General features: G+C 45.2%; 1 protein-coding gene across 5 annotated transcripts in view; it reads right to left on the bottom strand.

Annotated features, from left to right (window-relative positions):
* Positions 1 to 18,487, bottom strand: part of LOC135554375 (RNA binding protein fox-1 homolog 3-like) — a 460,460-nt gene that overhangs the window by 36,068 nt on the left and 405,905 nt on the right. For all 5 annotated transcript variants that reach the window (XM_064986655.1, XM_064986656.1, XM_064986653.1 and 2 more), the window contains 2 exons: positions 12,917 to 13,168; positions 1,425 to 1,568 (listed from right to left, as the gene is read on the bottom strand). In XM_064986655.1, the coding sequence (XP_064842727.1) occupies positions 1,425 to 1,568; positions 12,917 to 13,168 (396 nt within the window). The remainder of the gene's footprint in view (positions 1 to 1,424; positions 1,569 to 12,916; positions 13,169 to 18,487) is intronic.

Raw genomic sequence — 18,487 nt, forward strand, 5'->3', positions numbered from 1 at the left:
CTGATTGCCCAGAGATGTTTGTTCACTGAGAGCCCTCGTCAAGCAGCCGAGGAGGAGTACTGTTGAAGAACCCAGGAGCGGACGCCCTCAAGCAGCACAGCATGGTGCACCGCGCTACCCGAGCTAGCGCTAGCTTAGAGTGTTTTCCTTTCACTCCTCTAATCGCCCGCTCTCTCAAATATCACACTTTTCTAATCACTGATTAAGGTCTGCAGCAGTCGCCTTAATGAGTCTTTTATTCTGCGCCTCGTTAGTGACTCAGAGGGTCATCCTCTGCACCCTTAAACCCTACGGAGGGATAGGGTAACTCTCAAACCCTCCCTCCTTGTTTAGGGGCTAGCTAGAGTCTCTGTTAGCAGGTGCTAGCTAGGCAGCAGCGCTGGGTTCGGCTGCGCTGCGCTGGATTCCACTGCTCCACCATTGACACATGCACCATCTCACCGCTGCCTTTCCTTTCAGTCTCCTCTGCCTGTCTGTATGTCTGCGGGCTCTGCTCGTGTGTAACGGTAATGGTGTATTGAGCCCCTGGCGGCAGGGCAGCCATTAGAGCCAGAGGGATGGGGCTGCACACCACTGATCACATACACACAGACACAGGGTCATTGTGGAGGCCATATCCAGGGGTGGAGCCTGAGCTGAGCCGGCACGTTAATACAGCCGAGACAGGATATCTCCTCTCCCAACCAGCAACCAGCTCAGCCCACAAACATCAATCCCAGGACCCAGCCACCGACTGCCCGGAAAGTTAGGGAGGGGAGGGCTGCTGGGAGGGCCACTGTTAAATTTGCATCACATATCCATAAGCTGCACACACACGTCGGCCGGGCACACAAAGCCTCCGAGCTAATTAGAGAGGCAATTTGGATTCCACAGGACCTGCTCCAGAGCTGGAAACAATAAACCCAACAATCAGACAGCACAGGAAGGAGAGAGAGAGAGAGAGAGAGAGAGAGAGAGAGAGAGAGAGAGAGAGAGAGAGAGAGAGAGAGAGAGAGAGAGAGGGAGACAGCAGCCGTGTTGTCCAGTAATTTATTACGCCGTAGCCAGGGCTCTCCTGTAATTAATATCATCAGTTTGACGTCGTCTCCATAAAGATGAAAATTAACGCCTGTAGCTTATAATGACCTAAATTAGCGTGCAACATTCAAATTAGATTTTTGGCAATGCTCCTGATTCGGATCCATTATAATTATATACTTTTTTTGTTGTGTTAATTTTCAGGACTGGTGTGAAATGCGAGACAGTGAGGTTACACTTTCAGGGAAAAGAGAATACACCTGTTCTGGGATCAGGATTAATGTTTGTCTGGACTTTCTAGAGAGAGAGAGAGCAACAATACACACTCCAGGCAGGTACCATGATATGTGTGGGTGGGTAAAGAATGGTTTCCCCCAGTGAGTTCAGGGAGAGGGAAGGGAGCTCACCCCAAACATTTGCCGCAGGTCGGGGTCACGGAAGCGGAAGGGGATGTTGGAGACATGTAACCTCTTGGGCTGCTGCTTCTCAGAGGAGTCCGAGAGCTGCAGCTGGAGCTGCAGGGAGACCTCTGATTGCGTCACGTCATCTGTCTGCCAGAGGGAAACAACAGCAGAAAGACACAAGCAGCTCATTAGATCCTACTACTGTACCTTCGGGTCACATGGTGAGGGGGAAGAGAGACAGAGGGGGACAGGCTAACTAACTTACTTAGCGTCTGCTATTTTTCAATCTGGCGAGAAGCAGACAACGCTAAACAGCTGATGAATTATGGTTTAAAACCCGAGGTCATGCATTACAAATCCGCTTATTAATCTCTTGCACTTAGCTTCTGGACCCACAAGAAAGAAAGATTGAGGGGTTTGACAGAAAGCCATGGATATTGATCCTTGCGCTTCTGACACATCTAGACTTGAGACACATTATTGGTGTTGTTTGCACAGAGGCCCAGAGCTCCTACGTTGTCGACTCCATCATTATGCGAATGCAGTGCTGACATTGTGATATAAATGACATGTCTGATGTCTATGACAAATCCCACTTAGTTCTCTCTCAGACAAGAGTGATGAATTTCAACATGGCTGCTGGCTTGTTTACTCAAACCGACCCAGTTTTAGAGGGAGAGGGTTTCACAAGATTTGTTTTCTGTAAAAACCTTCACTGGTTATCAGAACCATTTACACTCTCCATGGAAGGATCATTAGGGACCAACTCTGTCTGCATAACAACAGATTGCATCATTTAAATGTGTTTACTAAAATTAAAACCCAGACCTCTTGTAGACACTTCTGGCGTTATGAAAAAACTATGAGAAGTGGGGGAAAATGGAGGGAAAGAAAAAGAGAGAGGAGTGAAATAGGGAGCGAGGCCTGGTTAGATTGAGAAGGAGTACAAAAGCTGTTTAAATATGATATGTAAACTCCAAGGTCCCCAGGGATGTGCTCCATGAGCAATGGCAAACACTCCATACTACACAGGGCTGGCTGGAGTCACATACACAGACACACACACGCACACACACACAGACGGAGAGAGAGAGAGAAGGGGAGATAAGATAGTGAAGGACGACAGAGTGAAAAGAGAGAGAGGAACCTTAGATCGAGAGCAAAAAAGGCACATACAGACAAACACACGTACAGACAAGCACGTACACGTACACGCACACACACACACACGTACACACACACACGTACACGTACACACGTACACGTACACACGTACACGTACACACACACACACACACACACGCACAGACACGCACAGACACACACGTACACACACACACACACACACACACACACACACACACACACACACACACACACACACACACACACACACACACACACACACACACACACACACCTCTCTCTCCACCCTCCAACAACCCACTCCCTGCTCCAAGGCCGTCGGGTGGCTGCAGGCCCCTGGGTGATACATATCCCACCATTTAGGAAATGGGCTAGGGATTTATTCATTATAATTCATCATCACAGTATTATCATTATCATCATGATCGTAATGATGATCGCCTTTATTATTCTCATTATCATAATCACAATCTCCACTGTAATGGCCCTCATTTATTTGCTTTATGGCCCATTCGGAGATGGTGACATACATTGTTAACACTGACAGTTGTTTGATTCAAGGTCCCACTTAGTCTCCCCTCCAGCCATCCAGGTAGGGCACATTGGTGACGGAAGGTCTGAAAGCCTTGTGTTCAGTGACGTTCGGACGTTATCACGTGGAGAAGGGCACAGGAGCCAATGTAGGGATGAGCTGGGCTAGCTAGTTCCAGTATCAGACTGGTAGAGTAGTGTAGGGATGAGCTGGGCTAGCTAGTTCCAGTATCAGACTGGTAGAGTAGTGTAGGGATGAGCTGGGCTAGCTAGTTCCAGTATCAGACTGGTAGAGTAGTGGAGGGGTAAGCTGGGCTAGCTAGTTCCAGTATCAGACTGGTAGAGTAGTGTAGGGATGAGCTGGGCTAGCTAGTTCCAGTATCAGACTGGTAGAGTAGTGGAGGGGTGAGCTGGGCTAGCTAGTTCCAGTATCAGACTGGTAGAGTAGTGGAGGGGTAAGCTGGGCTAGCTAGTTCCAGTATCAGACTGGCAGAGTAGTGGAGGGGTGAGCTGGGCTAGCTAGTTCCAGTATCAGACTGGTAGAGTAGTGTAGGGATGAGCTGGGCTAGCTAGTTCCAGTATCAGACTGGTAGAGTAGTGGAGGGGTAAGCTGGGCTAGCTAGTTCCAGTATCAGACTGGCAGAGTAGTGGAGGGGTGAGCTGGGCTAGCTAGTTCCAGTATCAGACTGGTAGAGTAGTGTAGGGATGAGCTGGGCTAGCTAGTTCCAGTATCAGACTGGTAGAGTAGTGTAGGGATGAGCTGGGCTAGCTAGCTCCAGTATCAGACTGGTAGAGTAGTGGAGGGGTAAGCTGGGCTAGCTAGTTCCAGTATCAGACTGGTAGAGTAGTGGAGGGGTAAGCTGGGCTAGCTAGTTCCAGTATCAGACTGGTAGAGTAGTGTAGGGATGAGCTGGGCTAGCTAGTTCCAGTATCAGACTGGTAGAGTAGTGTAGGGATGAGCTGGGCTAGCTAGTTCCAGTATCAGACTGGTAGAGTAGTGTAGGGATGAGCTGGGCTAGCTAGTTCCAGTATCAGACTGGTAGAGTAGTGTAGGGATGAGCTGGGCTAGCTAGTTCCAGTATCAGACTGGTAGAGTAGTGGAGGGGTGAGTTGGGCTAGCTAGTTCCAGTATCAGACTGGCAGAGTAGTGGAGGGGTAAGCTGGGCTAGCTAGTTCCAGTATCAGACTGGTAGAGTAGTGTAGGGGTAAGCTGGGCTAGCTAGTTCCAGTATCAGACTGGTAGAGTAGTGGAGGGGTAAGCTGGGCTAGCTAGTTCCAGTATCAGACTGGTAGAGTAGTGTAGGGGTGAGCTGGGCTAGCTAGTTCCAGTATCAGACTGGTAGAGTAGTGTAGGGGTGAGCTGGGCTAGCTAGTTCCAGTATCAGACTGGTAGAGTAGTGTAGGGGTGAGCTGGGCTAGCTAGTTCCAGTATCAGACTGGTAGAGTAGTGTAGGGATGAGCTGGGCTAGCTAGCTCCAGTATCAGACTGGTAGAGTAGTGGAGGGGTAAGCTGGGCTAGCTAGTTCCAGTATCAGACTGGTAGAGTAGTGGAGGGGTAAGCTGGGCTAGCTAGCTCCAGTATCAGACTGGTAGAGTAGTGGAGGGGTAAGCTGGGCTAGCTAGTTCCAGTATCAGACTGGCAGAGTAGTGGAGGGGTGAGCTGGGCTAGCTAGTTCCAGTATCAGACTGGTAGAGTAGTGTAGGGATGAGCTGGGCTAGCTAGTTCCAGTATCAGACTGGTAGAGTAGTGTAGGGATGAGCTGGGCTAGCTAGCTCCAGTATCAGACTGGTAGAGTAGTGGAGGGGTAAGCTGGGCTAGCTAGTTCCAGTATCAGACTGGTAGAGTAGTGGAGGGGTAAGCTGGGCTAGCTAGTTCCAGTATCAGACTGGCAGAGTAGTGTAGGGATGAGCTGGGCTAGCTAGTTCCAGTATCAGACTGGTAGAGTAGTGTAGGGATGAGCTGGGCTAGCTAGTTCCAGTATCAGACTGGTAGAGTAGTGTAGGGGTGAGCTGGGCTAGCTAGCTCCAGTATCAGACTGGTAGAGTAGTGTAGGGGTGAGCGGGGCTAGCTAGTTCCAGTATCAGACTGGTAGAGTAGTGTAAGGATGAGCTGGGCTAGCTAGTTCCAGTATCAGACTGGTAGAGTAGTGTAGGGGTGAGCTGGGCTAGCTAGCTCCAGTATCAGACTGGTAGAGTAGTGTAGGGGTGAGCTGGGCTAGCAGTGTGCCATGTCCTCCTGTGCTAGAGGTTAATAGCCTGAGTAGCCATGTTGGGTCCCAGGGTGACACACGGCAGACAGATGCCCGACTACTGTGGAGGGTGACAAGGCACTGGGAACCGCGGGTCAATCTGTTTCATCAGTCACACATGACTCTATCAACCTTTACCGTATGCTACCAGACTGCACAACGACTGACTCACTGTCCTGTCCTCCAGCTTAGCTACTGGCTTCTTACATGGGGTCCTCTAACTGTGTGTTAGCAAACCTTCAGATCCACTTTTAATCCCTTGCCCAGGGATTCCCTCCCAGGCAACCGGCAATACCCATCACACGTTAGCAAAGACATCTTGTCTTATCATCCGGTGAATGTTAATGGAAAGGAAAAATGATCAACATTTCAAAATGAATACATTTGGTAAATATTTGTATCTCCTCACATTATAATTGTAAGAGGAAGTGTAAACTCTTGTGTGTAAACTTGTTGTGTGTATGTACTGACGTACTGTATATGTAACTGATAGATGCACACACACACACACACACACACACACACACACACACACACACACACACACACACACACACACACACACACACACACACACACACACACACACACACACACACACACACACACACTACATGTTCATGTTTTTACACACACTACATGTTCATGTTTTAACTTCTTATGGCTGGTGGCAGTATTGAGTAGCTTGGATGATTCCCAGAGAAAACTGCCTGCTCCTCAGTCCCAGTTGCTAATATATGCATATTATTAGTATATGTGGATAGAAAACACTCTGACGTTTCTAAAACTGTTTGAATGATGTCTGTGAGTATAACAGAACGCATATGGCAGGCAAAAACCTGAGAAGAAAATCCAACTAGGAAGTGGGAAATCTGAGGTTGGTCGATTTTCAACTCAGCCCCTATTGAAGATACAGTGGGATATTGGTCATCTTGCACTTCCTAAGGCTTCCACTAGATGTCAACCGTCTTTGAAACGTGTTTGATGCTTCTACTATGAAGGGGGGCTGAATGAGAGGGGAATGAGTCAGAGATCTGCCAGCAGTCACATGCTGGTCACGTGCATTCACATGAGAGGTAGCTCCCGTTCCATTTGCTTTTCTGAAGACAAAGGAATTCTCCAGTTGGAATATTATTGAAGTTTTATGTTAAAAACATCCTAAAGATTGATTCTTTACATCGTTTGACATGTTTCTACGGACTGTAAAGGAACTTTTTGACATTTCGTTTGCAACTAGTGAACGTGATTCGTGAGTTTTGGTTTGTTTACCAAACGTGCTAAAGTAGCTATTTGGACATAAATCATGGACATTATCAAACAAATCAAACATTTATTGTGGATCTGGGATTCCTGGGAGTGCATTCTGATGAAGATCATCAAAGATAAGTGAATATTTATAATGTTATCTCTAACTTCTGTTGACTGCACAATATGGCGATATCTTATTGGCTTTTTGAGTGCCGTACTCAGTTTATTGCATGGTTTGCTTCTTCCGTAAAGCTTTTTTGAAATCTGACACAGCGGTTGCATTAAGGAGAAGTTTATCTATATTTCCATATATAACACTTGTATTTTCATCAACATTTATAATGAGTATTTCTGTAAATTGACGTGGCTCTCTGCAAAATCACTGGATGTTTTTAAAGCTACTGAACATAAAGCGCCAATATATATTGAGATTTTTTTATATAAATATGAACTTTATCGAACAGAACATACATGTATTGTGTAACATGAAGTTCTATGAGTGTCCTCTGATGAAGATCATAAAAGGTTAGTGATTTTTGTGACTCCACTCTTTGGCTGGAAAAATGGTGTTTCTCTGTGATATGGCTCTGACCTAACATAATCGTTTGTGGTGCTTTCACTGTAAAGCCTATTTGAAATCAGACACCGTGGTGGGATTAACAACAAGATTACCTTTAAAATGGTATAAGATACTTGTATGTTTGAGGAATTTTAATTATGAGATTTCTGTTGTTTTAATTTTGGCGCCCTGCACTTTCACTGGCTGTTCATATCGATCCCATTAACGGGATCTCAGCGCTAAGAAGTTTTTAACCACACACTACATGTTCATGTTTTTACACACACACTACATGTTCATGTTTTTACACACAGACTACATGTTCATGTTTTTACACACACACACACACTACATGTTCATGTTTTTACACACACTACATGTTCATGTTTCTAAACACACACTACATGCTCATGTTTTTACACACACACTACATGTTCATGTTTTTACACACACACACACTACATGTTCATGTTTTTACACACACACACACTACATGTTCATGTTTTTACACACACTACATGTTCATGTTTTTACACACACACACACTACATGTTCACGTTTTTACACACACACTACATGTTCATGTTTTTACACACACACTACATGTTCATGTTTTTAAACACACTACATGTTCATGTTTTTACACACACACACTACATGTTCATGTTTTTACACACACACTACATGTTCATGTTTTTACACACACACTACATGTTCATGTTTTTAAACACACACTGCATGTTCATGTTTTTACACACACACTACATGTTCATGTTTTTACACACACACCACATGTTCATGTTTTTACACACACACTACATGTTCATGTTTTTACACACACACACACTATATGTTCATGTTTTTACACACACACTACATGTTCATGTTTTTACACACACACTACATGTTCATGTTTTTACACACACACTACATGTTCATGTTTTTACACACACACACACACACACACTACATGTTCATGTTTTTACACACACTACATGTTCATGTTTCTAAACACACACTACATGTTCATGTTTTTACACACACACTACATGTTCATGTTTTTACACACACACACACTACATGTTCATGTTTTTACTCACACACACACTACATGTTCATGTTTTTACACACACTACATGTTCATGTTTTTACACACACACACACTACATGTTCATGTTTTTACACACACACTACATGTTCATGTTTTTACACACACACTACATGTTCATGTTTTTAAACACACTACATGTTCATGTTTTTACACACACACTACATGTTCATGTTTTTACACACACACTACATGTTCATGTTTTTAAACACACACTACATGTTCACGTTTTTACACACACACTACATGTTCATGTTTTTACACACACACACACTACATGTTCATGTTTTTACACACACACTACATGTTCATGTTTTTACACACACACTACATGTTCATGTTTTTAAACACACTACATGTTCATGTTTTTAAACACACACTACATGTTCATGTATTTAAACACACACTACATGTTCATGTTTTTACACACACACTACATGTTCATGTTTTTAAATGTATGTAACTTGTAAAGTCTTTTGTCTGTAATGTCCTATAGTTATGTTACGCCAGTAAGACGAGCTGTCGCTGTTAACGTCGGCTAATGGGGATCTTAATAAATCAAATCAATAACTCTAACATAGTCTATCAGTTAGAAAGGTAACTCCAAACTCATTTTCGCTAAGAGCAGCTGTTTAGCGCTAGTTAAACAAAGGTTAGCCATGTGTTGGTAAAAATGAATGTCCAAGTCAAGAAGGCTTTCCAGCAGCCAGCGACACTTGCCACACTGGTAGCCTATTCACAGGTGCTGTTTCAGAGCCTATGTCAGATACTCCAAAAAGTGTAATTGGCTCAATATTCAGAGTTGAAGAATAATATTGACATCATTAGAAATATGTTACTCTCATGTTCTACAGTATGTATATAATACAAAATGTGTTTATTCTGCTGTTGCTAGCGATATTCATAAAAACATTGGGGAGGGGGGGAATCCAATATATATAAAAATATATTTTTCCACGGACCCCCCCGGTTGAATCTCGCAATAGTAGACCCCCATTCAGTGGCACTTTACCGACCTGGCAGCTGCTGTCACAGCTATGGCGAGGGAGGGAGGCTGATGCAACCCCAGGCGTCACCCGCCGCCTGCCGCTACTGTCCCCGCCAAGCGTAGCTGTCATCTCAGGCGGCGAGTCCCTGCTTCCTGTTCATTCATTCCTCTAACAGACTTCCTCGCCGTTATTTGCAAATCGCTTTCAAAGTGCTGTGCTCAGCACATTCCCCCTCCTCTCAGTGGCATTACAAGAACATAATTGAAACTATCTGATTGGAACGCCGCCAAGCAGGTAGATTACATCCGATTAAGTGGGGGGGGGGGGGGGATACCGAGTCGTCGCTCACAAGAATTATAATGCCTTCCTTTAATGTATCCCCCCCACCTAATCCTCCATTGTTTGTCTCCTCTTCTCTAAAGAAGCTGTAAACAAATCCCTTCTTCAGTCACCTGAAATAGCAGGGGGTGAGAGAGAGGTAGAGTAGAGCCCCTCCTCCATCCCTCCCTCCCTCCCCCTGGTCTGCTATTCATATAGCAGACCAGGGGCGGTAGGGTAGCCTAGTGGTTAGAGTGTTGGACTAGTAACTGAAAGGTTGAAAGTTCAAATCCCCAAGCTGACAAGGGGTTAACTCCCCTGAACAGGCAGTTAACCCACTGTTCCTAGGCTGTCATTGAAAATAATAATTTGTTCTTAACTGACTTGCCTGGTTAAATAAAGGTAAAATATAGATAACACAGACATCCACTTTAACTGGGTCATATATACACTCATCATCCAGGCCCTAAGAGACATAGGATCGTCTGAGGGAGTGTGCTTGAACTGTATGTGTCTGCATATGTATAGACCATGTGTCTGTGTCTGTGTTATCACAAGTTCCCAGAATTAACTTTGGGTACTCCTCATGCAGCTGACACAGACTTTGAAAGATCTGGAATTGAGTGCAGTCCTAACAACACTGCCTTAATTTGTTTTCTGAATAAAAAGAATGATAACTCATGAAATCCAAACCCAACCTTGGACTATTTGAATGGCGCTTGCTAGATAACGAGCTCCGCTTTTTTAAAACAGAAGTTCCTGGCAGACCATTTCTACAGTCCCATTCTCTCTCTCTCTCTCTCTGAGGATTTGGAAAAAGTTTGACTGCCTCTTTCTATCCTCAAGTCACCCGCTTTCATGTGAGTGTCGTTTGAACATGGGAGTCACACAGCAGGCCCCAGAGGTCTGAGTCTGGACAACAGCACCTCCCTGGAGTAGAGGAGGACTGACTGACTGAAGAGATGAGGAGAGAGAGGAGAGGCAATCCCTCATTAAACACACACTGCCAACCCTCCGCCGGGAATTCACACAGAATCCAAACATTTCTTTCTCTTTTCCTCATGACTCTTTTAAAGTCTATAAGTTTTCCGAGACGGCCAGAGTAAAGCACTGAGGAGTGGGAGCCCAGTGAGTGCTGATCTGCTCCCCAATCTGTGTTTCTGCAGGGTGTCCTAATCAAAGACACCCGCGCCCTTCTGTGGCACCCAAAGCAAACAGGCTGGGTCATTAAAGCAGGGGAGCGCAGCGAGGAGCAGCAGTGGCGGTGGGGGGCACAGCGGTGGGGAGTGCTCCCCTACACCAGCGGCCCCAGGGATTAGCCAGCCACTCTGTTTACAGCCCACTGATCTGATCCCTCTCTCCTCACTGGCAGGGTGAGATGGAGAGAGAGAGGGGTAGAGAGAGAAAGAGAGAGTGGGGAAAAGAAAGGGAGGGAAAGGGAGAGGAAGAAAGATAGTGAGAGAGAGGGAGGGAGGGAGCCATGAAGGAAAGCAGGGCTGCCTCTCATCTCTCCATGGCCACGTCACTTGGCTTTCTTCACAGCGGGTGGACAGATGAAATGAAATATAAAATGGCGAGAGGAGAAGTGAGTGGCGTGGGGGAATGAGAGGCAGCGACACGGCAGGGTTCTGAGCAGGGGAGTGGAACCTCCTGCAAAGTCTCTCCTTACTCACTGAACACAGTGTATCTGTGTAGCTGCCAATAAGAGTCAGCCATGACGACGGAGTCACACACATCTTCAAATGAAACATGATTTCATCACAGAGTAATGCTACAGTTATACACATGGCCTTGCTATTTCTGTACCTGTAAATCACAGCTGATTTCTCCACCCATTATCCATGGTGCTTCAGTGCTTCTATGGTTATGAAAATGGAGTTGTTAACGATGTTTTTTATGGGTGGCTTGAATCCCTCAGGGTGGCAGCCTTGACCCCCAGCTGACCTCTCCCAGCAAGTGTTTTCATGTGAGAGGAGGAGAGGAAGAGAGGGAGGAAAGGAAGAAAGGCATTTTCTCCGGCTGGTATTATCAGGAGTTAGAGAGAGGGAGACTTCTGCTAAATCCTCCTCTCTGATCCTCAACTACCTCCAGAAAGGGTGAATCCCAGGTTATGGCATATTTTATATATGAAATATATGATGTATACTTTCACTTAATTTAAACCACATGTCAACGCCTACCTGATGGGCTCACATCGCTATAGTGTTTGCTCTGTCCTATTGGTCCAAAGTGTAAGCTGCTGAATATGCTGAACTCAACATATTTAACCATGACAAAAACAATGTAGAATTTTATATATTTAACTACGGAAAGTAGCTGTGCAATATTCGGTATTTGACATATCAAATTATGAAAAAATAACAACACGGTTGAATTCAAGCTGTTTTAACTACATGGGAAAATGGTGATGTAATATGCTGAATTCAACATATTTTACTGTGGGGGAATAGCTGCATAGTATGTTGAATTTGACATTTTCTACTATGGTAAAATAGCTGTCAGTATGGTGAATTTGGCATATTCTACTATGGTAAAATAGCTGTCAGTATGGTGAATTTGACATATTCTACTATGGTAAAATGGTTGTCAGTATGGTGAATTTGACTTCTTCTACTATGGTAAAATAGCTGTTTGCTGAATTCCCCATATTTAACTCGGAGAAAGTGTCTGTGGATAATCCTGGCTTAGCGGCTGCTCCTCAGGAGGCAATATGTTGAGGGACATTCTCAGAGGTTTATATACATTTACAGCTAATTAGCTAATTTGACCAATTAGGCAGGGCTTTTTGGCTGGCCTAGCCCAGGCCCCTGCAGGCATAGAGTGCAACTTTCCCTCCTCTCCTTTCCACTAACTCCACAACCAAATGGATCAGGGGGAGGGCTTGTCCCCCTTTCACAGAGCCTAAATGATTCATGTGTACAGCATGTTGAATCTCATTGGCCGGAAATAAATAAAACCCTTCAGGTTTCCACGTTTTCCAGAGAGCCCGGCTTCTCAAAAATGCACTTTGATTTCGCCACAACGTTTCCAGTTAAGTTCAATCAACTCCAACTCACGCAGAATCAGCTCCACGCTTTGACATCTTCATGTATTTGCTGACATCACAGTCTACTCCTGCACCCTTGTACACTCTGGGTAGTTGTGTAACGTTAACGATGCCTAACCTAACGAGCCGAGGCACAACCTTATGACCGTCATAAGTAATATTCCATCTCTTCCTGCCTCCAAGCCTTTATTAACAATCCTACTGATAATGGTCTTAAGGCTGAGGTTCCTTAAACACCTCCGGTCATCAACCTAATTTAAGATAATGCCAGGTGTGTGTTGTGTTGTTGAGCGGTACTGACCGGTACAGTTGTGTTGGCGGTGATGGCGGGCGTGTTGTTGTCGGTGCCCGGCGGCTCACTGTGCGTCTGTGTGGGGGTGTAGAGGGTCATGGCATGCTCGGGCACCCTGTTCTGCCCGGTGTAGTCCTGCGTGGGGAGGGGGTGGGGTGCCGCAAACTCGGCCGGGATGCCATTCTGTGGGGGAGGCGGGTACTGGGCAGGCGTGTACGGCTGGGCCATGGCTTCTGGGGGGTTGGTGGCCTCTTGGTTACCCTATTAAGACAGAGAGGAGAAGACAGTGTTATATTCATTGTTCCACATCACTTGTGATTAAAGTTACATTGTTAGAACAGCAGAGTACGTTGTTAGTAGTACTAAAGAACAACGCAGCATGAAAGCCATGCTGGTTTCCCCTGTGCTTTGGAAGTAGCTGGGGAGATGAAGACTTGTCCTGCAAACTAAGTATCTCAGGGAAATAGCTATCATATCATATTTCACCCCAGATTAGAGGATCCCTTGATCATTATTAATGAACATAGTTTATGGTGTGTAGAGCACAGCTCTCTGGTGGTGGGGCAGGAGCGAGGAGGAAACTCAATTGCACTCATGGCAAAGCGCAAGAGGAAAGATCAATTAATTGATACAATTTTGATTAGAGCCTTTGATTCAAATGACAGGACAGTTATAGGAGCAGCCGATTCCTTTCTGTGTTCCACTTTTCTGCTTTGAACACCTCCTACCTGCATCTTACTTGATATATCTGTCCTGTCCTTGGCTCTTCCTTCTCACCCCCTCCCCCACTCACATCCCTCTTTCATTCTGTCCTACTCGTCTTGTTCTGTCTCTGTGCTCCTGAGTGACTTAAGTGACAGATGGCTGGTAGAGACGTGGCAGGCGCTTTGCAAACCCTTTCTCTCGTGTGGGCGCTTAAGATGATGAGCTGTTGAATTAATGGACTTTTCTGGCTGGTGCACATTGTTAAGCAAAGCAGTGGTAGGACTAGAGGAGAGCATGTCTTATTGTTCTACCACACTGAGCCCTGCTGGAACAGATACCACACCTCTACATTAAAACCCCAACAACTGTGTTTTAAAAACGGTGAGACAATACCGGCAGAATCCAATAACACATTCCCACCAAATATCCCCAATCAAATTTGAAGATACAGATCACAAGAGCTGAACGCATAACTCCTCCGATAAGAGAAGACAAAGAGGCTTATGGGTAAGGGGGAAAACAATAACAGTAAACAGATAGAGAAGTTTCTGTCTCTTCCAAGCCTTAACTGGCTAGGGACGGAGAGAGGAGAGATAAATGCTTTTTATTCCTTTTTTCTCACTTGTGTGCATTGCTGTTTGGGCTCTATGTTGCAGGCTTCCACAGACAGCCGTAGCTAGTTGGGCTGGAGGAGGAGAAGAGGCCTGTGCTTTAATGAGGGAGGGGAGCCGTGCAGCATAGCGCCCAGCGCTGTAAATGTTTTGGAAACAATGACACACTGACGTGTTGCCAAACAAACCACAGTCCAAACCACTTGGCCAGTTAAGGAAATGCCTCCATTATCTAAATGAAAAGGCCCTTCAGCCTTGAGAGATGAGGAGGATCGACCAGCTTCAAGAGAGGCCACAGTCTCAGGGCCTGGGCCCTCAACACCTCCGTGACCTCACCTACCCTGCCTACCTCCATCTCTCTCCTCTTACCTCCCCTCTCGCTCCCCCCGTCTCTTTCTTCCCTCCCTCTTCGTGCTGAAACTTTTTTAATCTCTCCCCCTGTGCTCTACTTTTCATCTCCCTCTAGTCATGGCGTTATATAACCCACTTGCATTGCAGGGCATCCTTATTCAAGTCGACTCTTGATGTTGGCAATTTTAAACTTTTAAGCACCCACTTCAAGGAAGGGGGCTGGTTAGCTACCTAAAAACGGAAGCTTCTCATGGCACAACAGCAGCTGAGACCTTTCACATAGTTTCCCCATGAACCGGTTCAAGTGGTCTAACATCAACATATCAGTTAGGAAAGAAAGCTTGAGTCCAGATGACAACAAGGCATATATGAGAAACAGTTTTCACACCATATGGGAGATCAAGGCTACATTAGAGGATTCTGTTCGACATGGCGAGGCACAGAGCACCAGTGTACTTGTGTCACGCCTATTGTTCTTGGAGCATAAAACAAGGGCATGGGACTGAAATAAAGCCATGTGACACACAACACTGGGTAACAGCCTGGAGCTGGGAGGGAGAGCGAAAGTGAGAGAGAGAGAGAGAGAGAGAGAGAGAGAGAGAGAGAGAGAGAGTGAGTGAGAGAGAGAGAGAGAGAGAGAGAGAGTCAGAGAGAGAGAGACAGAGAGAGAGACAGAGAGCGAGAGAGAAAGAAAGAAAGAGAGAGAAAGAAAGAAAGAAAGAAAGAGAGAGAAAGAAAGAGAGAAAAAGAAAAGAAAGAGAGAGAGAGAGAGATGCAGCAACAAAGTGTTGTACTGCATTATACAGCACCACAGCACTGTTTCAAAGGGCAGCAAACCAAAAGCAAGGAGTGGGGATCTATGGGTGTGAGTAGAGAACGGGGCTCATTAGTGAAACACAAAGTAACTCTGGCTCTTGTATGATCTTCCCCTTCTCTCTGATGTATGTGACAAACAAGTTATTCAACTGGAAATGAACTAGAAGAGAAAAAAGGGCCCATGCAAATCAGCAGCGCTGGTCCCGCTGTGACCGCACATCCTTTTAGCTGGTGATAATCCACAGTGCCTGATGAAAACCCCCACACCATATCAACCATAAAGCTCCCAGGCGCAGGTTGCAGTTCCCATCTCTCCCATCTCTCACGGCTCTGACGGGGAGACGTTAAGTTATGGCCGGAGAGAAACTGCTCCTAGTGGTTTGTGTGGTGTTATGAGGCCCCGGCGGCAGGCGGTGTTCGTCCACCTGCAGGCGTGTTAACGATGGACGAGCAGGTCCCACCATGGTAATTCGGTGCCCCCGCACAAGGCCAGACGGTGGGAGTTAGCTAAACCCCTCCTCCATCGACAGGACCAGGGGGAATACAGGAATCCAGACAGAACGCCCAGTCTGTATCGATCTCCCATCTCTCTCTCGCTCACGCTATCTCTTACTCCCACCTCTCTCTCTCTTCATCTCTCTCCTTTACCCCTTAACCCCTACTACAGAAGAGCACAATAAAAAACACTCTCTTTAATGTTAAGCACTCTCCCAGTGTAAAATTGGATTGAAACCCTTACTTAACGAAATCACTTTTGGTACCAGAGTTTTTGTTTTTACAGTCAGCATTAGGCAGCCCTGTCTAAGGTGCAGGGGGGCGAGGAGGTTGGGCAGGCCAAAATGGCTTGGACTTCCAGACCTGCTCGTCTAGAGAGAAACACAGGGCAATGGACAGGTGGAGAGTGATGCTACTGTAATGCTAATAACTGGTGTTAACTCTTTTGATGATAGAAGCTCCATTTCATCTCCATGGATACATGGGTAGAGTTCTTGGCCAGTGGCCAACAATCTCTGATCTCTTCAGCAAAGCTGCTGGGGACTTGCTCTCTGAGGTAGGCACGGCAGAGATGAGCTGAGCACATACAGTAGCTGGGAAGAACTCATATCGGCAGAGTGCTGTCAGTTCCTGAACTGTGCATGGGAGGTCAGAGGGTAAAGCTAAGGCTAAAGACAGTAGGTGACTAATTGTGTTGCATTGAATCCAGGTGGAAATCACTCAAATGTGAGCCATTGATGGTATCAGCTATGGACGTGTGATGGAGTGGGCAGCGTTATGGCTTTCACTTAGACACACCGAGTCAGCCACTCAGAGTCATGTGTTTTGTCTTGTTTTTTAGGGGGTGGATCAGCTTTTATATTGTGCAGAGATTGTTGCTTCCATCAATGTAATTGTCTGCATCATTTCCAGTCCCTCATATATTTGTTGGGTAAATACATACATACATACATACATACATACATACATACATACATACATACATACCCAAATACATATACAACATAAACATTCACACACACACACACACACAGTTTAAGTCGGAAGTTTACATACACTTAGGTTGGAGTCATTAAAACTCATTTTCAACCATTCCACAAATTTCTTGTTAACAAACTATAGTTTTGGCAAGTCGGTTAGGACATCTACTTTGTGCATGACACAAGTCATTTTTCTAACAATTGTTTACAGACAGATTATTTCACTTATAATTCACTGTATCACAATTCCAGTGGGTCAGAGGTTTACATACACTAAGTTGACTGTGCCTTTAAACAGCTTGGAAAAGTCCAGAAAATGATGTCATGGCTTTAGAATCTTCTGATAGGCTAATTGACATCATTTGAGTCAATTGGAGGTGTACCTGTGGATGTATTTCAAGGCCAACCTTCAAAATCAGTGCCTCTTTGCTTCACACCATGGGAAAATTAAAAGAAATCAGCCAAGACCTCAGAAAATAAATGTGTAGATCTCCACAAGTCTGGTTCATCCTTGGGAGCAATTTCCAAATGCCTGAAGGTACCACGTTCATCTGTACAAACAATAGTACGCACATATAAACACCATGTGACCACGCAGCCGCCATACCGCTCAGGAAGGAGACACATTCTGTATCCTAGAGATGAACGTACTTTGGTGCGAAAAGTGCAAATCAATTCCAGAACAACAGCAAAGGAACTTGTGAAGATGCTGGAGGAAACAGGTTCAAAGGTATCTATATCCACAGTAAAGTGAATCCTATATCAACATAACCTGAAAGGCCACTCAGCAAGGAAGAAGCCACTGAAGAAGCCAAAACTGCCATAAAAAGCCAGACTACGGTTTGCAATTGCACATGGGGACAAAGATAACACTTTTTGGAGAAATGTCCTCTGGTCTGATGAAACAAAAATAGAACTGTTTGGCCATAATGACCATCGTCATGATTGGAGGAGAAAGGGGAGGCTTGCAAGCCAAAGAACACCATCCCAACCGTGAAGCACGGGGGTGGCAGCAGCATGTTGTGGAGGTGCTTTGCTGCAGGAGAGACTGGTGCACTTCACAAAATAAATGACACAATGAGGAAGGACAATTATATGGATATATTGAAGCAAAATTTCAAGACGTCAGTTAAAGCTTGGTCAGAAATGGGTCTTCCAAATGGACAATGACCCAAGCATACTTCCAAAGTTGTGGCAAAATCTCTTAAGGACAACAAAGTCAAGGTATTGGAGTGGCCATCACAAAGCCCTGACCTCAATCCCATAGACAATTTGTGGGCAGTGCGGAGAAAGCTTGTGTGAGCAAGGAGGCCCACAAACCTGACTCAGTTACACCAGCTCTGTCAGGAGGAATGGGCCAAAATTCACCCAACTTATTGTGGGAAGCTTGTGGGAGGCTACCCAAAACGTTTGACACAAGTTAAACAATTATAAGGCAATGCTACCAAATACTAATTGAGTGTACGTAAATTTCTGACCCACTGGGAATGTGATAAAAGAAATAAAAGCTGAAATAAATCATTCTCTCTAATATTATTCTGACATTTCATATTCTTAAAATAAAGTGGTGATCCTAAGACAGGGCATTTTTACTGGGATTAAATGTCAGGAATTGTGAAAAA

This window comes from Oncorhynchus masou, chromosome 14 (genome assembly GCF_036934945.1).
Source record: "Oncorhynchus masou masou isolate Uvic2021 chromosome 14, UVic_Omas_1.1, whole genome shotgun sequence".
Taxonomy (NCBI): domain Eukaryota; kingdom Metazoa; phylum Chordata; class Actinopteri; order Salmoniformes; family Salmonidae; genus Oncorhynchus; species Oncorhynchus masou.